The 27,691-nt window shown below is 40.8% G+C and overlaps 2 protein-coding genes and 7 non-coding genes across 9 annotated transcripts; 1 reads left to right on the top strand and 8 right to left on the bottom strand.

Moving 5' to 3' along the window:
• The first annotated feature begins 837 nt into the window (after nt 1-837).
• On the top strand, nt 838-18,233 carry acanb (aggrecan b). Its single transcript, XM_034588946.1, has 19 exons — nt 838-976; nt 6,082-6,160; nt 7,014-7,397; nt 7,797-7,971; nt 8,225-8,352; nt 8,449-8,742; nt 8,857-9,111; nt 9,559-9,733; nt 9,876-10,003; nt 10,122-10,415; nt 10,923-11,033; nt 11,197-11,304; nt 11,710-12,819; nt 12,938-13,042; nt 13,179-13,337; nt 14,037-14,119; nt 14,323-14,467; nt 14,897-15,079; nt 15,888-18,233. The coding sequence occupies exons 2-19, from the start codon at nt 6,088-6,090 to the stop codon at nt 15,977-15,979; spliced, it is 4,002 nt and encodes a 1,333-aa protein (XP_034444837.1). The 5' UTR covers nt 838-976; nt 6,082-6,087; the 3' UTR covers nt 15,980-18,233.
• A 2,560-nt stretch (nt 18,234-20,793) lies between these two features.
• Nucleotides 20,794-22,854, bottom strand: LOC117763702 (hyaluronan and proteoglycan link protein 3-like). Its single transcript, XM_034589062.1, has 2 exons — nt 22,532-22,854; nt 20,794-22,454 (listed from the first exon to the last, which is right to left on the bottom strand). The coding sequence occupies exons 1-2, from the start codon at nt 22,620-22,622 to the stop codon at nt 22,177-22,179; spliced, it is 369 nt and encodes a 122-aa protein (XP_034444953.1). The 5' UTR covers nt 22,623-22,854; the 3' UTR covers nt 20,794-22,176.
• Nucleotides 22,855-23,641: 787 nt separating this feature from the next.
• Nucleotides 23,642-23,781, bottom strand: LOC117763975. The gene has a single exon (XR_004614325.1). It is a non-coding gene; the product is annotated as a U4 spliceosomal RNA (small nuclear RNA).
• A 506-nt stretch (nt 23,782-24,287) lies between these two features.
• Nucleotides 24,288-24,427, bottom strand: LOC117763973. Its single transcript, XR_004614323.1, has one exon. It is a non-coding gene; the product is annotated as a U4 spliceosomal RNA (small nuclear RNA).
• A 506-nt stretch (nt 24,428-24,933) lies between these two features.
• LOC117763897 lies at nt 24,934-25,072 on the bottom strand. Its single transcript, XR_004614252.1, has one exon. It is a non-coding gene; the product is annotated as a U4 spliceosomal RNA (small nuclear RNA).
• A 506-nt stretch (nt 25,073-25,578) lies between these two features.
• Nucleotides 25,579-25,718, bottom strand: LOC117763888. Its single transcript, XR_004614244.1, has one exon. It is a non-coding gene; the product is annotated as a U4 spliceosomal RNA (small nuclear RNA).
• A 506-nt stretch (nt 25,719-26,224) lies between these two features.
• On the bottom strand, nt 26,225-26,364 carry LOC117763972. The gene has a single exon (XR_004614322.1). It is a non-coding gene; the product is annotated as a U4 spliceosomal RNA (small nuclear RNA).
• A 506-nt stretch (nt 26,365-26,870) lies between these two features.
• On the bottom strand, nt 26,871-27,010 carry LOC117763887. The gene has a single exon (XR_004614243.1). It is a non-coding gene; the product is annotated as a U4 spliceosomal RNA (small nuclear RNA).
• Nucleotides 27,011-27,516: 506 nt separating this feature from the next.
• LOC117763970 lies at nt 27,517-27,656 on the bottom strand. The gene has a single exon (XR_004614320.1). It is a non-coding gene; the product is annotated as a U4 spliceosomal RNA (small nuclear RNA).
• Nucleotides 27,657-27,691: the final 35 nt, after the last annotated feature.

Genomic DNA, 27,691 nt, shown 5'->3' with positions numbered 1-27,691 from the left:
GTATTTACGGGTCTGAATGGAGTTTGGTGGGAGACGAACAGGAGACACGCCTTTCCTCAACCTCAGGTCAACATTAGCATGTTTAAATGAATGCACAGACACTAGCAGCAGACACATGTTGCAGTTGAACATACAAGCACAGTGTTCACACACACACAAATACATACACATACTTGAGATATGATATTTGACAATATGATCAACACATTTAATTTTTCTCTAATATTATTTTCAAATTTGCTGTTTTTTTCCCCATTCAGTTAGTATCCACTTTCTTTACTGCAGCACTGTAAACGTATACATATTTCAACTTGATGATGTAGAACAGTAGAGAAGGAGGACCGCCTTTGTTCTATCAGTGCAGATGCAAAACATTATCTACAGTATCTGCTATCTCAAGATAATGTCTTATTGAAAACTTTGAAAAATGCCTTTTCTCGAAATGTTAAACCCACTTGTACGAGTTAATAATACTTTTAAATGGTTTCACTGATAATAAATCTGAAATAAATGATATCTGTCAGCTTATTTTAAACATGCACACCCACCCATGAAGGTTTTGGACTTCGACATTCGACTACAGTTTTTGTAGTTACCACACTCTGCTCTGCGTGTGTAGCAACATCAACCATAATTTAAACCAGAGTGACCAATAACTGTAGAAACACTGGGATAATTAGATCCTTTCTTCCCCCTTCAGATTTTCTCTGGTTCTGCATTCTGATATTGGAGGCTGTTTGTATGACCTCACCAACTGGCAGGAGAGGAACACTCTCTCTCTCTCTCTCTCTCTCTCTCTCTCTCTCTCTCTCTCTCTCTCTCTCTCTCTCTCTCTCCCTTTCCCTCCCTCTCCGTGTCTCTGTCCAACATCTAAATGTGCAGCGGAGTTTGAATAAAGCTTCTTTCTGCTCTCCTACACAGGCAGGAGTGAGAGGCCCCTGGAGTCGCTGGCACTGGGAGCTTTGGAGCATTAACGGTACGTTTACGACTCACCACTGAAGGAATACTGTGAGTGGGTTTCAGGGGGAAACTCTGACTCTTCTTCAGCCTTTGCTTTGGTGGATAGGTATTGATTCAGGTACTTTGTCAAACTAAAGGTAACTTTTGGAAAATTCTTCTGCAATATCAAGCAGTTCTGTTCCCTGGGAAGTTACCTGTTAACAAATGGAAGTCAGGTTTGATGTAAGACTAAGGAAATGTGATTTGATTCTGACTGTTAACAACTTTAAGTCCATTTTTGTGGACATTTTATCGTATAGGAGATTTACTTGCAGGAAGCTCACTTGGTTTCTAAGTATGGCAGCGTTGATTTTATGAATATAATCCACTTTGTTTGCAACTAATTGTCAGTGTTTGAATTGTTGGTCAAATTTCAGAACACTATAACTATGCCAGGGAGAGTATCCTTGGTGATTTCAAATGTGCAGTATAATGAGTCTAAAATAAGAGGAGTAGAGGTAATACATGGAAATGAATCCATATTTACAAGGTCAGTTTTTCTGGATGGCTTCTCTGGATGAAGAGTGGCATGAATGGCACTGCATGACAATACAAATGATCACTCAGTGTCTGAATTCAATGTGTTTGTACAAGACAACTGATCAGATAATGACAGTACTCAATGAACTCCCATTTATCGATCGTATGTTCACAATATTTTTGATTAGTAAAACCGTAAAATTAGGCAACGTCTACTTGTCAGTGGTTGCATTCATGTCTAATTATTTTGTCCACTCAAACCAAACAGCGAGGGGTTTTAATCTTTTTTCTGAATGATCTTTTGAGGCGTGGAAAGGTCAAATTATCCAGCAATGTTTAAAAAATGTTTTATTTTGTATGACAGAATATGTTTGTTCTACTTTCTTACAACATAATCATCTAACAACCCTGTTAGATTGATCTCACGGCACTTAGTAGACCCTGCATGACATATGACTGAGCTAAACATGAGTAATACAGCTCAGTCACTGCTTTTCTGATCAGTATAGAGAATCAATATATTGTCACACAAGCTCTAACATACACCATTGCCACGTTGGAGAGAGATCTGGCATCCTTCCTAAATTGAAAAGGAGGGAAAATAATTTTGAATTCAGATTCTGAGTGGAGCACCTGAGCGGTACAAAGCGGCGTTTTAATTTTGGGAAAACAATGTTAAATAGGCAACTACTTTCAAAAAGTGACATCCCGTAACTATGGTAACATCAGGCTGTGTGAGCACATGATAATTACAATTCTCAGGTGTCAGTCAAAGCAAATAACTAAACTATCTTTGAGAATTAACTCTCAAGCGAGAGCTTAAATAGACTTGTTGCATCCATCAGTGTGTGTGTGTGTGTGTGAGCGTGTGTGTGTGTGTGTGTGTGTGTGTGTGTGTGTGTGTGTGTCTACTTGTGCATGTGTTTGATACATTTAACTGAGTAATGCTGATCATGGATGTCTTCGGTCGTAGTCTGCTGAGTAAGTAAGAAGACATGTACTGCACTAATGATCCCATTAGCATCTATGAATATGATTTTTTCTCTCCACCCATCTGACTGTACAAGTGTCGTCCGTGTGTGTTCTCAAACACAGGCCTTACAGTGTGTGTCAGTGCTCATATATGTACACACACTCTCTCTTTACCAGGGGCATCAGACGTGCGCTCCCACACATCCCCTTGGTGATCCATGAGTGTTGGTCTGTGTTCCTGTGTGTGTGTGTGTATCAATGTCGACTCTGTTCTGCTGCTCAGGGACTTTGGAGGGTTGCAGGAGAGTGGGTGGAGGGGGGAGTTAGTGAGGTGGTGGTGGTGGTAAAGGGTGGAGGGGGCTCCCCTGGATGCCTGCCTTGTGTTTACCTTGGCAGGGTTGCACCCCTCCAAGACCCTGCCCCTGTCCGTTGCTGGAACAGACCAAGGCCTTATTGCTGTCCTCCTCAGCTGGGAGTGGAACATACCACAGCGACCGAACAGGGGAGCTGCAGCCATCCCACTGAACTAAATGGGCGCACTGTGGAGCAAGGGCTGATTGACCTGCCCTGGCGTGGCTTGCTCACGAATGCTGGTGCACATCACGAAGTGGCCGCAGTTTAAATGATGCATTAAAGAGAGCCGAGGATCTGCTCAATGATTGGATAGAGAGCGACGTGGAGGTTTTGGTTGGCTTGGTTGGAGAAATGGGGGAAGCTTTTGCTGGCATTCTGTGTGTATCAGGACTGTGTGAGCAGAGTTTGATTGACTGCCTGATTTTTACCGTCTTTATCCCTTTTTGGTGAGGCCCAGTGAAAATAGGGCTTTTTAGGCAAAGTCACGGCAAGAAAATATATGAATGAATCACCTTTTCATAAACAATGATATATTCTAATTTAACCTATTATTATATTATTATTAAAAGTCATATTTGGCTGAAAAGCACAGTTTCAATGCACTTTCTAGTTGAAATTTTAAAATCTGACCACACCCAGCATGATTGACTGATGGCTGGTTGGGTGTGGTCAGTGTTCAAGTAAAATCAGGATTGCATAAAATTATATCCAGTTGCTATTCAGTGAAGATAAACTTTATATATTCCTTTTGTTGGCTGCACATTTAAATATTGATTGCTTCTACCTCCGAAACACATTATGTCAAGACATTTTTCACAGAGTAATCCAGAAAAGGCTAGGAAATCAGGAATCATCAGCAAGTTACAACAATGGCATTGCAATGCTGCACTGAACATTACAGTGTGATAATAAACATATTACAGGAAGTGGATTTCTCTCTCTGTCTACACATACTTTGCGGTATTTTATGTTTCCGCTTAAACTGGGCCAACATTCACTCTCAGGCACATCTTAGACAGCAGCGCAAATATCAGTCCTACTGTACTGTGTGCTGGATCTGTGGAACTCTAAGAATGCTAGCAGCCCACAGACACACACACACACACACACACACACAGACACACACACACACACACATGAATGTGACTATAAAAAGTTAGCCATGTGGAAACAGTTTGTATCCATATTATCAGCTTGTCTGAATTACACTAAGCTGTATGAAAGATAACATACAAATAAAGCTTGAATGCTTGATTGTGTGTTAAATACAAAATATACACATAATGGTGTTTTTTAATGCTGAATTTGAGGGGTTAGTGAATAGCTCCTTTGGACCTTCACCACCGTGGGCTGCCAACCTCAGTTCAGCAACTGCAAACGCTCTACAACTGTGAGCTTCAGGTTTATTGGTTCAAAAGGTCTCTCTGTGGCTGTTAGGAATGAACTGCAGCCCGCCCCAGGTCTTGTGAACGCCTCACAATGAGTGTTCAGTTGGGACTTCAGCAAAGGTTTGGTGTGTTTGACTGTTCTGCACGTCACAGCAGTGGAAAGTTGAGAGAAAATAAGCAATGTGGTTATCAGGGTTTGACAGATGTGGGTTTGTGATATTGAAACTTTTTGGTTTGAAGTTGCCAGTCTCTGATTATAGTTTGAGGAAGAAACTTTTTTTGACAAACAAATCCTTCAGAGGCAGCATTTGGACTATTGAAGCTTAATCAATTACACTTTTTTTGGTGCTTGCAACCACGTTAGCAGCTCTGTGACACTGTCAGCAGCAATAGGCTGCTTAAGGCTCATTTATGCTGCAAGGACGAAAAGACACATGACCATTTCAAATGATGTAACCATCACTGCCCACGTTCTTCCAATGTGTCCTTTACAACGGCAAAATGAAAAAACAACAACAAAAGAAAACAAATATCTTCGAGCGAAACAGTGGTGGTACACACGTAGAAGATTCCGACGAAGATGTCAAGAGAGTTTGTGGTGACTAGAGCTGATGCCATTGTTGATGTGCTGTAAACAAAAACACGTGATTTCCGCAGCAGAATTATTACGTTACCTCCTGCCTCTGACATGTCTGACAATGACTTATGACAATGCAGGCATAATGCTTAGCTTTTTGACCATCTTAGTTTAGTAATTTGCACTAAACATAAAGCACAATCGTACAAGTGTGAACTGTCTCTGTATGTTAGACCTGTGATACGCTGCTGACCTGTCCAGGGTGTTCTACGCCACTCTCTCCCAATGGCAGCAGGAATTGGCTCCAGACCCAGATAATGGATAGTAGGATAGAGCACAACTGGCTGATGGGAATGTTTTTGGTTTTGCCGTTATTTGGTCACAAACTAATGCATTCAGCAAATTTTAATTCTGACCTGGAGAAAATGAAAGAAAAGTGAGGGGATCACAAAGTCATGAGGATTCATACTCTGGGTGGGTACCATGGATACCTGTACAAGACTGCACTAAAATTAACACAATAGCTCTGAAAATATTTCATTGTACATAAAAGCTGTGGACTGACAGACCCAACACGACAGACAATGACATTTCAACTTCAGCGCAGGTTTTTACTATTTTTGGGAAGGATCCTCAGTCTCAGTCAGAGTGGATGGCACAGGCCACCCTGTATGGTGTATTTAAATTTATACAAATCGTATTATATTTGACAGCAGCATATAGCATTACCCTGTATACACGCAGTGTAAATATACTGTCAACAAAGAAACAAAGACACACTGTGCCCACTCAAACAAACACCCATACCCACACCCACACACACACACACACACACACACACAAACAAAAAACACTAGGACAGTTAGTACGCTGGAAAAACTAAACCTCACTTCAACAGTCATTTTGCATTAACAAACGGAAAAAAGCATTTCAGGTGAATGAATCATACTTCGCCCTTTCTCTGCCTGAACTTATTTTAGCAATAAAGACATTTCCTGTGCCCAGAGACAGAGAGGGGCTTTCATTCCTCTCCAAGCATCTATGATATTTCCAAATGATACAAGAGACCCTTGACGTCCTATTTGTTTTAGCTAACGAGGTTGACGTAATCACCAAATGCGCTGGAAACCACAGATAATGAATGTTAAAAAACTTGGAGGTAGAGAACTTAGGGATAAATAAATCATTCATTCATTCATTCATTCAAACATTCGCTTCAGTGTTCATTCAATGAGCATTTCTGGTGAAGATAGGTTAGAAAGTTTGTTTCAGTTTAAAAAAAAGTTTTACTTGATTCCACTGTTTTTTTAGGTAACGATGACCCCCTTGCTTCTGCTGTGTGTGTCCCTGCCCCTCATCCAGGCAACAATATCATTTGACAATCATGATGGTAAGTTTGAAAAATCAAATGAGCACTCATTGCATTTGATTTTATTATTAAACTAAGTCTTTGCCTTATCATCTGTTTGTAAAAATTACCAACTTCTCTCCAGATGCCTTGGAAACAAGATGATAAGATAAGATAAAGATGAGATGTACCTTTATTGATCGTCCATAGGGGAAATTCAAAATTGACAGAGCAACACAAGGAAGTAGCAGCGCAAGGGGAAATGTACTAAGAAATTATAATAAGCATAAAGACAGAATATAGAACAAATAAGTTGAAAATAGAAAAACTCCATACAATATTATTATTATTAAAGATAAAAGTTGTGTCTTATGAAACCTACTATCTGATAAAAGTAATTAAATGTGCAGCAGATGTATTGACTGATGTATCAGTCTCTTGGGGCTTTTGTCTTTTTTGTTCCTTTTTTAAATTTTAGCATATTCAAAGTCATAAGAAATACTTCCCCTCCCAAAAAAGTAGCAAGCAGTATAAGCTGGGAAGAAGTAGATGTTTGAAATAATTATTTAAGTTTTCTTCGGTTGGTAGAACAAATCATCCATATATAGTAGATATAGCTGGTGGATCAATCCCTGGCCTGTCTTTAAGCAAAAACCCTTAACCCCTGTTTGCTCCTGCCTCATTTGTAAGTTCTGCAATCATTAGTGTGTGAATGTGTGTGTAGGTCACACTAAAATCATGCTTTGTCATACTAAGGCTGAGAAGTCCAACCAAAGAATTTACCATTTTTATATAGACTGTGCTACGGCCCATGTGACTGAGATTTTGCCAAAACATACATCTTCACCATGAATTAAAAAAATAAGAAATAAACCTTGAAATACCATTTTCACAGACATGGACGGCACATTGCGTGTCAGCATCCCGATGGAGGTGCCTCTCCGTCCTCTGATGGGAGCGAAGGTAGTGATACCGTGCTACTTCCAGGACAACACCATCAGTGACCCTGGAGCCCCAACCATTACCCCACTCTCCCACCGCATCAAGTGGTCCTATGTCACCAAGGAGAAAGTCACCACCATTCTGGTGGCATCAGAGGGAAAGCTTCAGGTGGAGACAGAGTATTTGGACAGAGTGACGATGGTCAACTATCCCCTGGTGCCTACTGATGCCTCTCTGGAGATAACAGAGCTGAGGTCCAAAGACTCTGGCACTTACCGCTGCGAGGTGATGCACGGTATCGAGGATAACTACGACTCTGTGGACATCCTGGTTCAGGGTAGGCTACAGGAAGATAAACAATGTTATTCACTTTAGTTTACAAACAAAATTAAAGTAGTATGTTTCATCACTTTTTGTCCAAACTGAAAGTAAGCTAAATTCCAGTGTGTTTTCCAGTTCAAGTATTGCAAACTATTTCGACCAATTCTATCTTTATGCACATGTACAACATAATCTGTAATCTTACACAGCCATATGTTTCTCTATTGATTAAGAGAATCTGTAGAAAACCTCTGACAAAAAGATAAGGTTAAAGAAACCTTTGAATTTTCTAAATTCCATCCATCGAGTTCAACTGGATGTAAATTCAAACCCCCCACCTCTGGAAAGAGTTGGCAAAATGGCAAATATTTTAATACAGTTCTTCTGTCCTCTGCTCACTCTCTGTATCTCACAGGTATTGTGTTCCACTACCGAGCCATCTCCACCCGCTATACCCTGACGTTTGAGAAGGCCAAGGCAGCCTGTATCCAAAACGGTGCCACCATCGCCACTCCAGCCCAGCTCTTGGCTGCCTACGATGATGGATACCACCAGTGTGATGCTGGATGGCTCTCTGATCAAACTGTTAGGTAATTTTCACCCCTCCAGCTACTAAACTACTTATTCATTCAGGGTCACTGTGGACAGTTTGCAGTCAAAGAAATTCACACTCACATAGGGGGAAATTTAGACTTTCCAGCTGACCTGGTGAGAGAAAAGCCTCACAAACACAAGAGGAAATGGAAAAAGAATAAAATAATTAATGCGATTGCAGACTTTTAATGTAAAAAGTGTTATGTCTTTGAGTTAGGTTTAGCTAACCCCGCCTCTTAATTTTTCAAGATACCCAATCCATGAGCCCCGCGAACGTTGCTTTGGAGACAAGGAGAACTTCCCAGGTGTGAGAACCTATGGAGTGAGAGATGTCAACGAGACCTATGACGTGTATTGTTTTGCTGAGAAGATATCAGGTACTCATCAAACAAGGCCCACGTGAAACCTCTATACTGTACTCACCACTGCTCCCTGTCATGTAAATGTGTTTGTCTGCACGTCTCTCCTCCCAGGCAGAGTCTTCTACTCAATGTCTGTGGAGAAGTTTACTTTCTATGAAGCAGGAGATCAGTGTGCCAAACTTGGCGCTCGGCTCGCTACCACTGGAGAACTGTACCTGGCTTGGAAAGCTGGCATGGATGTGTGTAACGCTGGCTGGCTGGCCGACAGGAGCGTGCGCTACCCAATTAACATCGCCAGGCCTCAGTGTGGAGGGGGGCTTCTGGGTGTGAGAACTGTCTACCTTTTCCCCAACCAGACTGGATACCCCTACCCAGACTCTCGTTTTGATGCCATCTGCTTCCAAGGTAAATCCTTTAGGGGAAATAGGTATTTGGTCATGGCTATATTGAATTTCTCGATTAAGTTTCTGACTAATGAGGCGAGAAAACGTGTGAGTCATTACAATCTGGTTTCTTCAGATGGTGAGGATGAAGATGTCATGCCTTTAAGGACCACGCCTTTTCCAGACATCATCCGAATGACACCCACCCCTGGGGTGTACCCAGGTCTGTCTCCCTCCCCTGGGGGTGAAGAGATCAGGGGCGCAGGAGTGGACACGCTCTCCCCACTGCCCATCCCCCCCAGTGTGACAGACACATACACCAAAGTGACTCCTGTTGTGCGTGTGACTGGACTTGAGCTGACAGGAATAGATGCTGCCATGGCTCCCACAGGTGAGCGGGTTTTGTGGTCGATAACAAAATCGTTGTGATATATTTCTGTTTCTTTAACATAAGAAAAAAATTGAGCAGCACAAGAAAAAGTTCACAACAGCGAAAAGAGTATATGGAAATTTGGCTCTGGTATTAGAGTAGATTTGTTGATACTTTATCCTTAAAATGGGCTTTTGGATTGAGACTGCCAAGTTAAACCATTCAAGGTACTTGGTTACCAAAATAGGAGAATAAAAATCAAATGCACGCATACAGCCCGTTTATTGCCAGATCCATTATTTCTGTTGAATAAATGACCACAATCTGCATCAGGAAATATGCATAAATATGTTAGTAAACTGGTAAAGCTTAGTAAAAAAAAAGAAATAAAATACAGTCAGATAAAACAAGACAACATGTCTGTAAGTCACCACCAACTTTCTTATTTCTCTCCATCGATTTTCCCAGGTGTGGTGTTCCACTATCGGCCCATCACTGGTCGGTACACTTTGACCTTTTTGGATGCTCACCAGGCTTGCAAGAGTATTGGTGCGGTCATTGCCAGTCCTCTGCAGCTGCAGGCAGCATTCGAGAAAGGCCTTCACCAATGTGATGCAGGCTGGCTCCGTGATCAGACTGTCAGGTGCGACAGATCAATAGACTGCAGGGAATAACATCTAGAACACGGAACTGGAAATGGTTCCATTTTGCATATTAAAGTCAATCCCTAAAGGAATATACAACAACACAAAGCCTTAACATGATGTATCTTCTTTCATTACCAGGTATCCAATTGTGTCACCCAGAGATAACTGTGCAGGTAATCTGCCACATCTTCCAGGAGTAAGGTCCTATGGCCTGACGCCGGCCAACGAACATTATGATGTATTTTGTTACGTGGAACGTTTGCAAGGTGAGCAGCATTAACCATTCTCACACCCTACAGCAACTGTCAACTTTTATTTTAATATGTGTCGTATCTGACCTGTTTGGACTCTTATGGATGGTGCTAAATGCTCATTCTCTCTCAGGTGAGGTCTTCTTCACCAGTGACTATGACAGCTTCTCCTATGATGAGGCCGTGCAGCACTGTCAGAAACTGAACACCAGTCTGGCCACCACCGGGCAGCTGTATGCCGCCTGGAACCAAGGACTTGACAAGTGCCGTCCCGGCTGGCTGATGGACCGCAGTGTCCGTTATCCCATCACAACCCCCAGGTCCCACTGTGGAGGCGGACATGTGGGGGTTCAGATCATCTACGCCTACCCCAACCAGACAGGATTCCCTGATGAGCACTCGCGTTATGACGCATACTGTTTCAAAGGTAGGGATGGATTATTTTATATTCAAGATATTATTAACATTATTAACTCATCATCAAGTGCTAAATTGATACAGAGAAGACTTTGGTAAGTCTGACGATTTCTGGATATTGAAGTTTTGCTATGCACGGCTATAAAAGCATACACATTGCTGGCTGAGACCTAATCAGAGTTGTTTTTGGACCAGCGTCTCACTACCCAGCTACAACTTCAACAGGTACAATGCATATATACTGGTTGACATCCTTTGTACAAAAAGTATTGGGAAAATGGATGGGAGAATTAGCCAGATTAAGTAGAACAATTGTAAATTTAATAATCTCAGTTTTAAACCATTTTAAATTGAAACACATTGCAACATTAAGAGTTGGGATACATCAGACAAAAAATTTACCAGCCATTTCTGTAATGTGACTTATTATTTACTAAATATAATAATCCAATTTTCAAATGATATGATGGTGTCTGACTTAACGAGTGGTATTTATCTTATTTTGTCTGTTTTTCAGCTGAATTCCCAGTTGTTCACGGTGAAATTGAAACCACTGTGAATATGACAATAGTGACAGTGGATATTATCAATAAGACAACAGTTACAATTGATCACCTTGCGCCAACTGGTGAGACATATTCATTCAATATTTGCTTTTTTTTCTAACTGTAATATTTGTCAATGTGCATGGTTCTAATGACCAAACTACTTTGTTATTTAATATTATCATTGTAAGTCAGTTATTTTCCTATTTACTAAGTTAGTATTAACACCCCTGTGTTTGTTTTTAGGTGAAACTACTGTAGTCTACAATGAAACGGAATACAGTGTAAATATTACTGAAATAGAGGAGTTTATCAACAAGACAACCATCACAACTCACCAAGTTGTTCCTCCTGGTAAGACGTCCAGAGACATGTAAAATTGTCTTTGTCTTTTACGATCCTTGAAATCATCAAAATGCATGTTTTTTCTGTAAAAGTGACCAAAGTAATGAAACAATTCAGCTTCTAATAACAAATATTAGTTGCTATAAATTGGAATTAATGCCACGTTATTGTTAAAAAACATTAACTAATACTTTATAGAAAATCAATAAGGCATTAATAAGAACAACTTTTGAGTTACCAGGTGGTGAAAACCCCTGTGATTGGTTTGGCCACTTAACTTCTTACCTTCTGGAAAATGCTGCGGAAAAGAGGCTACCAATAATCCCAATCCAACATATCTCTTTGTTAAACAAGACAAAATAAAATACAATAGCTAATGTGTCCTTTTTACCATATTCTGAATGTATCCTGCAGTGAGAGCCACTGTACCTCCAGTCGTTGTTGATGTGTCAGGCTCAGGTTCCGCTGATCACTCAGCCAGCGGCGAGACTTCAGGGGAGTCTGGCATCTCCAGTGCCAGTGGTGACGCCTCTGGTTCAGGACGAGACATCACCTACAGCGGACACACTGACGTCTTCTCTGGAGACCAGTCAGCCTCTGGAGATCCCCAAGAGGCAGGAAGGGGAAGCGCAGTCCCCTTCTCGTCTGGAGACTTGGGTAGTGCGTCTGCATCTGGAGAGGTGATTGATGGACAACAATCTGGCTCTGGGGTATCAGGATCAGGTTTTACCAGTGGCAGTGGGGACATCAGTGGCAGTGGGGACATCAGTGGCAGTGGAGGAGACTTGATGATCATCATGGTTGATGGAAAGATGGTGGAGGTCTCAAAAACGCACAGACCCGATGAACAGTTGTTAGGCAAGGAGGGCATCTTGATAATCGAATCAAGTGCATCCGGATCAGGAAGTGTCTCTGGGTCGGGCTCTGGTGGATTTTCTGGCATCTCATTTCTTGACCACAGTGCCACTGACCTGACAGTTCAGCCATCAGGTGAGCAGGAGGTTTCTGGATATCGTCCTTTCGGATCAGGGTTCCACAGTGGCTTTCCCAGTGGTTTTCCTTCTGGTGTTTCAGCCAGCGGCTCTGCCTCTGGAGATGCTTTCCAGCACAGTGATGATGTCATTTATGTAACAGATGATGAGATGATTGAAGTGACTGTATCTCCACTGGAGCGCCAACCTCAGCAGGGCCGGGGGGTGGTGGAGGTTAGCGGGGCAGGAAGTGGGTCAGCGATGCACCATGAATTCAGCGGCACTTTGGAGCAAAGCTTGCATTTCTCAGGAAGCGGAGTCCCTCATGAGAAACCAACGACTGAGCGGCTTTCTGTCATCCTGCCGCCTGACTCTACAATAACTTACTCAGAGTACATTGCTAGTCTTGCTCAATCTGGACTTGGGGAGGACGAACAAGAAGGCCGCACACTTTATGTTGTGACTCCAGACACAGCCTACACCACCCCAACCACAGCACCATCAGTGTCATTAGCAGTCCCTGCTGTAGTGGAGGAGCCTGATGTTGTTGAAAGTAAGTTGTTTAGGTGTTGACTTTGCAGTAATTCATCTGCTTTCACCATATCATATACTTTTATATATAAACTGGATGAACTATTAAGTCTCTTTCCATTTGTTGCCGGGCTCTGTAGATCCTTGTGATCCAAACCCCTGTGGCTCAGGAACCTGTTCTGCGCAGGGAGAGATCGCTGTGTGTGAGTGTCCCAACGGCTTCACTGGTGAAGACTGCTCAACACGTGAGTCACCAACCACCACTCACAGCCAAACAGCTGAAACACTAAAGTTTTATTGGAATAAACTACAGAGATTCAACCTTTTTTCATTCATTTGTGTCCATATTTTGTGTCCAAATGTGTATGTTTGTGTGTGTAGCGGTGCAGGGCTGTGCTGAAGGCTGGTTGGAGTTCAGGGGCAGCTGTTACCTGCACTTTGAGGAGAGATATACCTGGACTGAGGCCGAGCAGCGCTGCCAGGTGCTCAATGCTAACTTGGTCAGCATCAGTTCCCAGGAGGAGCAGGAGTTTGTCAACTGTGAGTAGCTGTTTGAGAGATAACCACTGATCTGCAGCATTGGTATTGATTCCCAATTTTGATTTAGCTTTAGTCTTTTGAGGACAATTTATTTAAGCCTAATTGTAGCCAAGAAAAACTAAAAACATTTTAGTTTAGTTTTCATCAATGAAATGTTAATGTCATGTCATGATTTAGAGATACTGAAAGGAAAAGAGAGCGAGGCACGACATGCAACAAGGTTCCCCCAACCATAGGTCAACAGTCGATGTTGTTATGTAGTATAGGCGTCAACTTTTAGGCCTTTAGACTGACTCTAGACGTGACTTGACTCTAGACTTGACCTTGATAATTATATATATTTATATATTTATTTTGCGAAAATCCAGAGGAAGATTTAAATTGGACCAACTACTTATTTCTTATAACAGCAATACACCAATATGTATAAAACAGATAAATCAACTTCTGACAAAGGTAGCAGGAGATATTGTTTTACTCATTAGGAGCTAGGCTACAGTTTGTCCATTCATCAGCATTTCACACTATCATTTAATTTGTATTGGTTGACCGAACATATTTTTTACATTATAATTGTTTTCAAAAGTTAGTTTCAATTACGTTTTAGTCTCACTGTCATCATGAAAAAGGGTAGCATATTTCCTGGGGATGACATGTTTGATTGGTGTTGAAGCTAAGATCTCTGTCTTTGTGATACAGCCAATGGTCAGGACTACCAGTGGATCGGGCTTAATGACAAAGATGTGCAGAATGAGTTCCGCTGGACAGACAGAAGTCCTCTGGTGAGTGTGGCTGGAGATTGCTGTTCATAGTCTGTTAGATTTTGTTCAGTGGAGGTTGAACTTCTACCACTACCTTTTGAGGTTTACTACTTTCTTTATTGCCTCTACACACATATTCATTGTAGACTTGTCATTTTTTACTTCAAGTATTTGCTTAACGAGTGATTTCAAGTGCTCATTTACTGAAATATTACAATGTTCAGACCTTTGTGAACTGGAGGCCAAACCAGCCCGATAACTACTTCAACTCTGAGGAGAATTGTGTGGTGATGATCTGGCATGAGGGCGGACAGTGGAATGACGTGCCCTGCAACTACCACCTTCCCTTCACCTGCAAGACTGGACCAGGTAGGCTTACTGGGTTGGAATATGTGTCGACCCAAGACCTTGTCTACACTACTGTATGATTTTGACGTAGAGAAACCATTATATAACCGCCATTGATGTTGTTTCTGGCACATGCTCATGACACAAAGCAAGAGTGGGCATACGTGAGGTAAACTGTAATGTCTAAATTTCTCAAACTCTCCAGTTTACATTGTACACGTGGTTACACTGAAATCTTTGGAAGGCGTTTGTCAAATCTCTTTTTAGTGCCTTCTTTACATGTGGACGAGAGGCCCAAATGTACAGGAAAAGGTTTATCCACATTAGTTTGGGCAAAGCGCACAGGGCCATGACACAAAACTAAATCTTACTTGGGGTCATGGGACAAAAATGAACCAGTGACCTCCATCAAGACAAGCTTTAACCATCACCTGTCATTCAATGTTGCAGTAATGTGTGGATCTCCCCCTGACGTGGAACATGGCCGGCCAATGGGCAGCAGCAGAGACCGCTACCCTGTCAACTCTATAGTCCGCTACCAGTGTGATGCAGGCTATACACAGCGCCACCTGCCTGTCATACGCTGTATGCCAGATGGACAGTGGGGGGAACCACAAGTGGAATGTACAGATGGTAAGGTTGCAGCTTGGAAAAACTGAAATATGAATTTAAAATCTATAATGAAAAAAATGTTGTATCTTAAAAACTAAAGCACATCAGTGTAACCCACACCACAGCTGAACTTTGCAGGCTTAACAGAAAACAACAAAACAAAAAAAGACCAGATACAGTGTAAAATAATATGAAAAAAAACACTATGAGCAAAATAATATATTATAACTAGAGTGGCACTCTACCAGTCCCCTTAAATTCAATCAAGCTGCAAAAAATGTCCCATATTCATAAATATCAGTCCCCACACATTTATCGTAAACACACACACATACGACATACCAATTGGCCTGCTAAAACCAAGTTTAGGTTGTATAGCTTTGAGCGACAACTCCTGTAACAGCACACACTAGGTGGCATTATGAGTAATGTTCAACTCATAAATGTAGATTATTTTTTATAAATTCGGCAATAATGTGATATTAAAACCAGCATCATCAAGAACAGTCATATAATTTAGTTTACAGCTCAAAAAACACATTAGAGTGAGGTATCTATTTAATGTTGGAGACTTCACCCTTCCATCCTTTGAAAGGTTTTCATATCCGAGCACCTTAAGGACAAAAATGTCCCTGAGGTTACATGAGGATTAAACCTTAGAAAAAATGTTAAATGCATGAAACTAAGTATCAGTGAGCCAGGGGTAATATTTGCACACAGCAAAGACAGTTCTGTGCATATCAAACGGGTCCTTTAGCCACTTCAGGGTAATTAATAAGTCCTTCGGTTTACATGATATCATCAGTATGCGTACCTTTTCCCTCCTCAGCTGGCGCCAACAGTAACAGGCTACACAAAAGATCCCTCAGGAGAAGAAGTAAAGCGGTCAGCAGCCAACAGGAACAGAGGAAGCTGCTCTGAGCAGGACTGAAAGGACATACAACAGAGAGCCACAAAGGACCCCTTTTGCAAAGAAGCATGGACACCAATGCAAATGCCCGACCAAAAAGATAACATTCTCCTCTTATGTATATACACATACTTAAGCACATTTAGACACTGGTAGTGTAATTGACAAGTGTTTTGGATGTTTGAGTGTCACTCTGCACCTTCTGAAGGCAGTTTCTTCTTCGTATTTATAGCATCTAATTTATAGCTTTGATCCAGTATTCTCAAGCATCATTAATGCACAAGTAGAAATTTTCTGCAATCCCTTACCAGCCCTGCACACGAGGTGAGGTCGATTAAACACTGTCAAACAGTGAAAGAAGAGTGACACACACAACGTCTAAAACAGTCCAACAAAAGTGTTTTCAATTGCAGCTGGATTCTCTGACACATTGTTACATAGACTTTAGCAATTCTTAGGGTATTTTTCTAGATCTGTGTTTGTTAGCATTTCTTTCTTTTTCTTTTATTGGGTTGTAGAACTACAACTGTGTGCTTTAGACTGGTGAGAATGAAAATAACGTAAAGTAAAGTAAAGTATCTTACATTGCAGGTCCAGACAATGATTCTCAAACTTTTTGGTTGTGATTCCTGAAATGACAGCGATGAGTTTTGCTTAACTTGAATCATCACAAGTCTCTGATCCTTACAGCAACTCAAGATTGTATAAAAGCACAGTCACAGCAGATGAGAAGTACATACAAAATATATTGGTGTGGTAGAAATTGAATTTTAAAAAAAACATTAAAGTATCTTTCAGGAGACACATTTTGTTTTTGTCACAACCTCAGGTTTGAGAACCGCTGTGCTATGACGCCAACACAGCAGTATCAGACATACTGTCATGATTGTGCTGTTCCATTTTATGATGAATAAAAAGTTCAAGACGTGATTAAAGTCACTGCAACAAACCTGGAGTGAAACAGTCAGCACTCATGCACTTTTGGGATTCATCAGTCACTTCTGTGCTAATCATTTGAATCCAGTGCACCTTAAATAGTAATCAAAATAAAAATAAAAAAATCACCTGTAGCTGACACACGGCAAGGAAACTATATTAAGTTAACAAGTGAGATTTATAGTAGGACACTGAACTGGTGCAAAACTCCACCTCATTAGGTCGTTGAAAGTTGCAAATCATTTCATTTTTATATTTGCAACTCAAGAGCAATCCATCATCTATATCAGCACTGTCTGATGCCAGAATCATATTTTTATTAGATTAAGGGTTTGCAGAATAATGAGTATCCATCCATCCATTTTCTGTACCGCTTATCCACTGAGGGTCACGGAGGGGAGCTGGAGCCAATCCCAGCTCACATTGGGTGAGGGGTGGGGTGCACTCAGGACAGGTCGTCAGCGAATCACAGAGCTTGAATGATGAGTTTCTCACTGTAAATATTCTCACAACTTTCTGAACAGCAGGATCTGTTGATAACTTACACAGAGCAAACAGTTTAATTCATGAATTCATCATTGTTGATTTGTTAGTTTAAATAAATATCAAATGGACATGACTGATTTAACAGCCGGCTGCACATGTGACGACACAACTGGATTTTATATTTAAGCCTTATATGTCTTTGTGGAGGTTTCTGGTTGTGTTTGATGTGACTGATCGAGAGAAATGTACTTGACAAATGACATTTTAGGGAAAAGGAGCTGTGAAAGCGGTGGCGTGTGTTTAAAATGATGACAAAGGAGATGGAGAAGGGGCTAAGAGGAGGAAGAGGAGGTTATAAAATGTTGACCATGACCTTTTAAAGGTCAAGATTAGCTTCAACTTGGAGAGCAGACACTTGTGTCCATGTCTGACTTCTCACAGACCAACTCAGAAACACTGAAACAGCAATTCACACTCATAATTCAGTGAACATACAACCAAATGTTGACTTAAATGAGTGAATCTGATCATTTGCCACAAAGTAAAATGTAATTGTTGCTCAAATATTTGTAAACTTTTTTGTTTGTGCAAAATTTTAGACATAATGTGCTCAAATTTCAGCATGAAGTCAACATGTGGTGTAACGGTGTGGGCATTTTGAAAAAGAATAAGTTAGATTATGGGATCTCCTGATTCAACAAACTGAAATGCTTTTTGACAGAAAACCTAAAACGTGTGTAATGTTGATGTCACCTCTGTTGTGATTTTGTTCTGATCCCGAATCCTGATGTGAACATACAGTATACGTGTACTGTGCTGGGCCAAATAAAACTTGGAATCATCTGTCTCTGAAATTATTGTCCTGTAGTGAGCAAGACTATAATTCATCACTCCTTAGCTACTTGGTATCAAGCATTACAGAATGGTATATTACCTGACATATGGAAATCACATTTTTCTCAGCTCTCTGGAAACACCATCTTTGCTTGGAGCAGTTTAATTTGAGGGGAAATCTCAGAGCCAGAGGAACAAACCTGGTATTTAGCTTGGTTTGTACCTTCCTGCGGAGGCCAGCCGTGAAAAGAACACACAGTAAATAGCACCTTTATCAGCCTCTACAGTGACTACCTTCATCACTACACTGTGTATGTGTGTGTGTGTGTGTGTGTGTGTGTGTGTGTGTGTGTGTGTGTGCGCGTAACAGGAATACCAGCCCTGCATGTATATTAGTACATATGTGGTCTTGTGTGTATATACGTCTATGTGGTGTGTTTGTGCATTCATAATGTACATTCCTCTGCATATGAATCCAATGTGTATGTGGCAGTGTGTGTAGGACTGTAAATCTCTGTGTGTGTTAATGTGTGTGTGTGTCCACTCATGTTTGGCCAACAGGTGTAAATAGGATGTTTATAAAACCTGCAGGCCATATAATCACTGGGACGTCTGTTTGCATGCGGAAGCAGGAGGGCGTAGCGACGTGTTTGACTCCAATCATCTGAAAGTGCAGCACCCCCAGACAGAGTGGCGTGTGTTAGCTTTACATACAGTGGCTGTTCTGTGTGGGTCACTCACCCATCTCACCTCTCTACCCTGGCATTCCTGTCTGAACAGTGAGTGAGATTGTACCAACTTGTGAGCACAGGTCGTTCAGCGGTGATTCAGAAATGCATTTAATAAATCTGATAAATGAATTTCAGGAGGTTTTCTTAACATGTCATCTATTTAATTAATGACCATTAATAATGTTTCAGCCATGACCCAATAATAATGTATGTGTGTCAGTGTTTTCATTTGTGTATTTGTGTCTTTGGATTGTTTTTTTTTAGTATAGGTAAGTTGATAATAATGCTGCCTCAGATTTACCGTCATTTAAAGATTTTCACTTTTCAAACCCTTCAGTTGTGGTCGGGTTGACCCACATCTCACATAATTGTGGCCAAAATAACTAATTGTTCACTTACCCTGTAAAATACACTCAATAGTTTACTCAGTGGTGAGCAGTATAGGGCCACTTAGGATTTCTTAATTTGTATCATCAAGTGCAGAGTCGCAAACCCAGATAATATGTTGGACAGTAAATTTAGTGCACTATAGGTAATGTTCAACATGCCTGTGGAAAGTAACACTTGCTTCACTACACTTAAGAACAAGTTGTCCTTCAATATTTACATTTTTATTATTTATATATTTACTTTCCATTTCTTCTCTACTACAGTTCAGAGGCAGATACTTTTACTCTTCTACACTAGTAGTAGGGTAGGGTTAGTAAGTTGTTTCTGAAGCACTTCCTATCTCATTTGTTGAAATACTGAAATTCTTATGTACAACTATTATAGAGCCATGGAAGAAATCTTACGACAGATGGGCCAACAACAAAGTTCAGGACCTCCGGAGTATTTTTGCTGAGGAGTTAGTTGTTGTATAGTCTTCTGCATTATCACCACCTGGTGGACTAGAATGGAACAGCATGTTGTAGCCCTCAGTTGAGCACACATCAGGAGGCCAATTTCGCAACTCTGTCCTGATCTCTAGTCCTCGGTGGAAACATAGGTGAAGAAAATGGTCTACAGGAACCTTTTCATTCCTTGAAAAAAGATCCCAGGACAGTTCTGGGTAATTTGCGTCGAAATGCGGCAATAGACGTTGTCCATCTTAGTTTCTAAGATGGACAACACACCAGCTCCAAAAATTGAAGGGAAATCCTCTTGATTGCCACCTGGTGGCTGGTTGTAGTATAGGCCATAAACCCTACTGTGTCAATGTCAGTGAATGCGACATGGGCCAAACTAAAAGTATATAGTAAAAGTATACATGTCAAATTAACTTTGATGGTTTTGATGATTTCTATAATTTTCATAAATTCTTATTATACAAATGTTTGATCAAGGCTTTGTCTGGTAAGTTTGGTTTAATTAGTTAATTAATGATATAAAAACATTAAGATTGACAGCTGAGACTGACTTGCAATTGGTTGAGCATGTGTATCAGTGGAAAATTACATTACATTACATATCATTTGGCTGATGCCTTTATCCAAAGCAACTTAAAATAAGTGCATTCAACCATGAGGGCACAAACCAAGAACAGCAAGAATCATGTAAGTACATTAGCTTCAAAAACCTACAAGTGCTACATGTAAGTGCAATATATAAATCTTAATATATATATTTTTTATATAAACCAGAATACCATGGAGCTACTCCACCATCATTTATTGTTTTTATGGGCTTCCAACAAATGTATCTCATATAAAATTGTCACTTCAGAATGTGTTTTTATTAATCTGTAGAAAATAGTACAAATGTGTGGACATACAGTATATAATGAAAAACCCCAAAAAGGTACTTGTGTGTCAGGCAACACAATTTCTTCTTCCACAATGGATGCAAACAAGGTAGTTTAAATATTACAACAATACACTCCTAACTTCTCCATCACAGAGTACTACTCTTAATCATCCTCAGAAAAATGAAAAAGAGATGCATTATACTTTATGAACTCAGATACACAAACATTTACAATGAACAGACTCAGAGACAGAGAGTGTGTGGTGGAAGTAAACTATGGTTAGTGAGTGTGCAACCAAGATGACAGTTCTGACACAAAAATAATGAAAGACACTCTCCACTCCCTTGACCATCAAGGTGCCCTTTAGGTCTGCAGATGTAGTACCAAGGTTGAAAGTGAAAACGTTTGTTACTGTTTGACTGCAGTGTTCTGGAGGGCACAGCTAGAAAAAGACAAGGAAAATGTTCTTGTTGAAGAAAGACAGGGAAGGTGAAGGACTGAGGTGTGGTTGGTGAGTGGTTTTTATTAGAATACCTTCCCTGAGTTTGAAATCAATCATATGTGGATTAAAGTCAGTGCTGTTGGTGGAGAAAAGTCAAAGCCGTATTTCAAATGGTTGCAAAAAAAAAGTTGATTTGATCTGTGAGGGGTATATGCAGCCAAAATAACTGAAGGCAAAAAGCAAACCATGTTTTTTTCTGCAGATTGTTGTAGTGGTTGAGACTATATGGCCAGTAGTATGTAGACATCCCTGTCCATGTACTTTTTGTCTGGGGCTGTTGTCATTGTCAGGATTAGGCCTCTTCGATTTTTTTCAGGGTAATCTTAATGATACAATAAAAATACATAATTTGCTCAGTAGTGTGTTGCTTACGGCAACAATTTTGGAAAGGTCCTTTCCAGTTTCAACATGAAAATACACCTTGTACAAAAAAGAGCCATGGAGTAATGGTTTGACTTGACTTGCCTGCACAGAAATCTTACCTCAGTCTCATCCAACACCTTCGGGATTAACTGGAATACTGACTTTGAGCTAGGCTTTATCACACAACTTTAGTGGCCAATCTAAGTAATGCTTTTGTGACTGAAGCAAGAAAATCCTTGCAGCTAGGATCCAAAATATCTTAGAGAGAACTTCCAAGAAGAGTGGAGGCTGTTACAGCAGCATATTAATGCCCTCTGTTTTAGTATTGAGATATTCAGCTATAACACATGTGTGTCCACATACTTCTGGCCATATAGTGTTGCCATGCCAAAGCACAAGTGCAAAAACAGTTGATAACCTTAAGTTCAATACTGAGACATGAGTTTCAGTCTAATGGAGGTGGAGAGTGATTAACCCAATGGTTTCACTTTAAAACAGCTCAGAAATGAACAAACTGGCTAACTGCTAATTTGCATCCAGGCTACAGCTAATGCTAACCCCCTCGAGGAGAGCTTTAAACCAGTGTGCTGTAAGAACGGTATGTTTTTGTCTCCTGTTGAGTCAGAGCATCTACCGATAGCAGTAGACACCAAATTTAAGGTACAGAGGGGGGAACCCGAAACTACGCACCCCTGGTTCAGGCGGGCCACAGTTAGCCCGGGGTTTTGTGATAGGATAACGCACACTCCCATCAGCCAACCAGCCAGCATCACAGCGGTCAAACCCCATCATCCTCCAGGCGGCGTACAGCTGGCCTACTTTGGCAATCTGACTTCCATCAATGGCACATGCCTGGACAGCCTCAGTGAAGTTAAGCTTGGTCAGGTGCTTTAAGAAGTACACACCTCCTAAAGCAGGAGAGAGCTATAAATTAAGACATTGTCAAATTTACATTATTAAAAAAATCACAAATCTTTATACTGACCCTTGACAGAGGCGGAGAAGCAGAAAGCATCATAGCTGTGGAAGAGGCGAAGGCGTTGACCATAGCTTCGCAAACCAGGAGCTAAGTCCATGCCCCCGCAGCCATCTCGTGGGACTGTGATTGGATACTGCACTGTACCATCAGCCAACCAGCCGGCGTTACACCAGTCTAATCCCTCTTCCCACGCCACGAAGAGCTGCTCAAAAGTAGCTAGAGTGGCAGCCTGATCCTGGCACACTTGTTGGGCCCCGAAGAAGTTAAAAAGGTAGCGTCCTTTCTGAGAGTAGTAGGGAAACACCACGCCTGTACATAGAGGAAAAGGGTTTCAATATAGTCCAATACATCAGATCTGAAATCTGTTTGATGTTGCATCTCCAGTCTGAATGTGAAAGTGGAAATCCTGATTGCATGCTGTATGGTAAAAATATACTTTTCACATTTGTTTTGCACATGGTGGGACTAGTGTTGGCATGCAGTACATTCATAAAAAGAATGATAGGATATGGTGAGTGATACGTATCGAAATTAAAGGGATAGTTCACAGAAAAATTAAAATTCAGTCATTATCTATTAACCACTATGCCAATGGAGGGGTGGGTGGAGGAGTGTTTGAGTCCACAATACACTTCTAGAGTCTCAGGGGTAAACAGTTTTGCAGCAGAATCCAATACAATGGTGACCTAGACTTCAGATGTATTAAAACTACAGAAAAAACATAACAAGCCTCCATACCGCTCATGTGGTGCCATCAAAGGGTCCACAAGCCCCGACATTCATATTCGAGTCTAAACAAGTTCATTTACACCATGCTCTAGGCCTAAAAGTCCACCAGAAGATGCTAAGCTAGCAGACGTAGCCACGCGATGGTGTGTGCGAGGGTTTGTGATGGCACCTCGTAGGCTTAAAACACGGTGTAAATGACATTGTTTTTCGTTTTACTTTGAGGGTCAGAAAGGGGGAGGGGCTAACCCAGTGACTATGTTTTGGGCAACAATGGGAAGTGATTTAGCTCACGTGCTATATTATTGTACTAGCGACGGAATCAGATGTGGTGATACCAGGCAAGCTAAAAAGATGATTCATCCGATATGTCATTCACAAAATTATCAGTCTCCATAGAGACCATCAAAAATTACCATTGCCGACTATATTTCAGGTCGTCAAGGCGGGAATTGGTTAAAGTTTTCAACTAGCAATAATCACGCCTCGGATTGACCTCATAGGCTACGATACTGCCACTGCGAAGGGATGAAGAGTCTGATTTACGGAGGGAAGGTCACAAACATCTGCACAACCCTATGCTAGGGTTTATCAGTGAATACTGGGACCTCAAAGTTAGTGAAACCACTTATGTTATGGTGGGGTTTTACTGTTATTTTTACTGTATGGTCATTAATAGTCAGGTAAATTTAACTGAGATAGAGATAAATTGCTGTTTAAGTAGGACAAACTGATATGGTTCATTATTTTAAACGATTGTGCTTAGTTTGGTAGGTAGGGCTAATTATTTCAATGTTGTCCCAGTGACTATGGCTTGGGCAACACTGGAAAGTAAATGTGTACATTTATTTCATAACACTTATACTTTGAGTGTCAGAAAGGGGGAGGGGCTAACCCAGTGACTATGTTTTGGGCAACACTGGGAAGTGATTTAGCTCACGTGCTATATTATTGTACTAGAGACGGAATCAGATGTGATGATACCAGGCAAGCTAAAAAGATGATTCATCCGATATGTCATTCACAAAATTATCAGTCTCCATAGAGACCATCAAAAATTGCCATTGCCGACTATATTTCAGGTCGTCAAGGCGGGAATTGGTTAAAGTTTTCAACTAGCAATAATCACGCCTCGGATTGACCTCATAGGCTACGATACTGCCACTGCGAAGGGATGAAGAGTCTGATTTACGGAGGGAAGGTCACAAACATCTGCACAACCCTATGCTAGGGTTTATCAGTGAATACTGGGACCTCAAAGTTAGTGAAACCACTTATGTTATGGTGGGGTTTTACTGTTATTTTTACTGTATGGTCATTAATAGTCAGGTAAATTTAACTGAGATAGAGATAAATTGCTGTTTAAGTAGGACAAACTGATATGGTTCATTATTTTAAACGATTGTGCTTAGTTTGGTAGGTGGGGCTAATTATTTCAATGTTGTCCCAGTGACTATGGCTTGGGCAACACTGGAAAGTAAATGTGTACATTTATTTCATAACACTTATACTTTGAGGGTCAGAAAGGGGGAGGGGCTAACCCAGTGACTATGTTTTGGGCAACACTGGGAAGTGATTTAGCTCACGTGCTATATTATTGTACTAGCGACGGAATCAGATGTGGTGATACCAGGCAAGCTAAAAAGATGATTCATCCGATATGTCATTCACAAAATTATCAGTCTCCATAGAGACCATCAAAAATTGCCATTGCGGACTATATTTCAGGTCGTCAAGCCGGAATTGGTTAAAGTTTTTAACTAGCAATAATCACGCCTCGGATTGACCTCATAGGCTACGATACTGCCACTGCGAAGGGATGAAGAGTCTGATTTATGGAGGGAAGGTCACAAACATCTGCACAACCCTATGCTAGGGTTTATCAGTGAATACTGGGACCTCAAAGTTAGTGAAACCACTTATGTTATGGTGGGGTTTTACTGTTATTTTTACTGTATGGTCATTAATAGTCAGGTAAATTTAACTGAGATAGAGATAAATTGCTGTTTAAGTAGGACAAACTGATATGGTTCATTATTTTAAACGATTGTGCTTAGTTTGGTAGGTGGGGCTAATTATTTCAATGTTGTCCCAGTGACTATGGCTTGGGCAACACTGGAAAGTAAATGTGTACATTTATTTCATAACACTTATACTTTGAGTGTCAGAAAGGGGGAGGGGCTAACCCAGTGACTATGTTTTGGGCAACACTGGGAAGTGATTTAGCTCACGTGCTATATTATTGTACTAGAGACGGAATCAGATGTGATGATACCAGGCAAGCTAAAAAGATGATTCATCCGATATGTCATTCACAAAATTATCAGTCTCCATAGAGACCATCAAAAATTGCCATTGCCGACTATATTTCAGGTCGTCAAGGCGGGAATTGGTTAAAGTTTTCAACTAGCAATAATCACGCCACGGATTGACCTCATAGGCTACGATACTGCCACTGCGAAGGGATGAAGAGTCTGATTTACGGAGGGAAGGTCACAAACATCTGCACAACCCTATGCTAGGGTTTATCAGTGAATACTGGGACCTCAAAGTTAGTGAAACCACTTATGTTATGGTGGGGTTTTACTGTTATTTTTACTGTGTGGTCATTAATAGTCAGGTAAATTTAACTGAGATAGAGATAAATTGCTGTTTAAGTAGGACAAACTGATATGGTTCATTATTTTAAACGATTGTGCTTAGTTTGGTAGGTAGGGCTAATTATTTCAATGTTGTCCCAGTGACTATGGCTTGGGCAACACTGGAAAGTAAATGTGTACATTTATTTCATAACACTTATACTTTGAGTGTCAGAAAGGGGGAGGGGCTAACCCAGTGACTATGTTTTGGGCAACACTGGGAAGTGATTTAGCTCACGTGCTATATTATTGTACTAGAGACGGAATCAGATGTGATGATACCAGGCAAGCTAAAAAGATGATTCATCCGATATGTCATTCACAAAATTATCAGTCTCCATAGAGACCATCAAAAATTGCCATTGCCGACTATATTTCAGGTCGTCAAGGCGGGAATTGGTTAAAGTTTTCAACTAGCAATAATCACGCCTCGGATTGACCTCATAGGCTACGATACTGCCACTGCGAAGGGATGAAGAGTCCGATTTACGGAGGGAAGGTCACAAACATCTGCACAACCCTATGCTAGGGTTTATCAGTGAATACTGGGACCTCAAAGTTAGTGAAACCACTTATGTTATGGTGGGGTTTTACTGTTATTTTTACTGTATGGTCATTAATAGTCAGGTAAATTTAACTGAGATAGAGATAAATTGCTGTTTAAGTAGGACAAACTGATATGGTTCATTATTTTAAACGATTGTGCTTAGTTTGGTAGGTGGGGCTAATTATTTCAATGTTGTCCCAGTGACTATGGCTTGGGCAACACTGGAAAGTAAATGTGTACATTTATTTCATAACACTTATACTTTGAGGGTCAGAAAGGGGGAGGGGCTAACCCAGTGACTATGTTTTGGGCAACACTGGGAAGTGATTTAGCTCACGTGCTATATTATTGTACTAGCGACAGAATCAGATGTGGTGATACCAGGCAAGCTAAAAAGATGATTCATCCGATATGTCATTCACAAAATTATCAGTCTCCATAGAGACCATCAAAATTTGCCATTGCCGACTATATTTCAGGTCGTCAAGGCGGGAATTGGTTAAAGTTTTCAACTAGCAATAATCACGCCTCGGATTGACCTCATAGGCTACGATACTGCCACTGCGAAGGGATGAAGAGTCTGATTTACGGAGGGAAGGTCACAAACATCTGCACAACCCTATGCTAGGGTTTATCAGTGAATACTGGGACCTCAAAGTTAGTGAAACCACTTATGTTATGGTGGGGTTTTACTGTTATTTTTACTGTATGGTCATTAATAGTCAGGTAAATTTAACTGAGATAGAGATAAATTGCTGTTTAAGTAGGACAAACTGATATGGTTCATTATTTTAAACGATTGTGCTTAGTTTGGTAGGTGGGGCTAATTATTTCAATGTTGTCCCAGTGACTATGGCTTGGGCAACACTGGAAAGTAAATGTGTACATTTATTTCATAACACTTATACTTTGAGTGTCAGAAAGGGGGAGGGGCTAACCCAGTGACTATGTTTTGGGCAACACTGGGAAGTGATTTAGCTCACGTGCTATATTATTGTACTAGAGACGGAATCAGATGTGATGATACCAGGCAAGCTAAAAAGATGATTCATCCGATATGTCATTCACAAAATTATCAGTCTCCATAGAGACCATCAAAAATTGCCATTGCCGACTATATTTCAGGTCGTCAAGGCGGGAATTGGTTAAAGTTTTCAACTAGCAATAATCACGCCTCGGATTGACCTCATAGGCTACGATACTGCCACTGCGAAGGGATGAAGAGTCTGATTTACGGAGGGAAGGTCACAAACA

Source organism: Hippoglossus hippoglossus, chromosome 6 (genome assembly GCF_009819705.1).
Source record: "Hippoglossus hippoglossus isolate fHipHip1 chromosome 6, fHipHip1.pri, whole genome shotgun sequence".
Lineage (NCBI taxonomy): Eukaryota > Metazoa > Chordata > Actinopteri > Pleuronectiformes > Pleuronectidae > Hippoglossus > Hippoglossus hippoglossus.
The sequence above is the reverse complement of the archived record's forward strand: the minus strand, read 5'-3'. Positions and strand labels throughout refer to the sequence as shown.

Excerpts from the sequence above, each read along its gene's own strand:
- acanb (XM_034588946.1), top strand. The coding sequence starts at position 6,088 with ATGACCCCCTTGCTTCTGCTGTGTGTGTCCCTGCCCCTCATCCAGGCA. Across the intron at positions 10,004-10,121 it reads TTACGTGGAACGTTTGCAAG|GTGAGGTCTTCTTCACCAGT; the intron begins GTGAGCAGCATT and ends ATTCTCTCTCAG. Across the intron at positions 10,416-10,922 it reads TGACGCATACTGTTTCAAAG|CTGAATTCCCAGTTGTTCAC; the intron begins GTAGGGATGGAT and ends TCTGTTTTTCAG.
- LOC117763702 (XM_034589062.1), bottom strand. The coding sequence starts at position 22,622 with ATGGACTTAGCTCCTGGTTTGCGAAGCTATGGTCAACGCCTTCGCCTC. Across the intron at positions 22,455-22,531 it reads CTTCTCCGCCTCTGTCAAGG|GAGGTGTGTACTTCTTAAAG; the intron begins GTCAGTATAAAG and ends CTCCTGCTTTAG.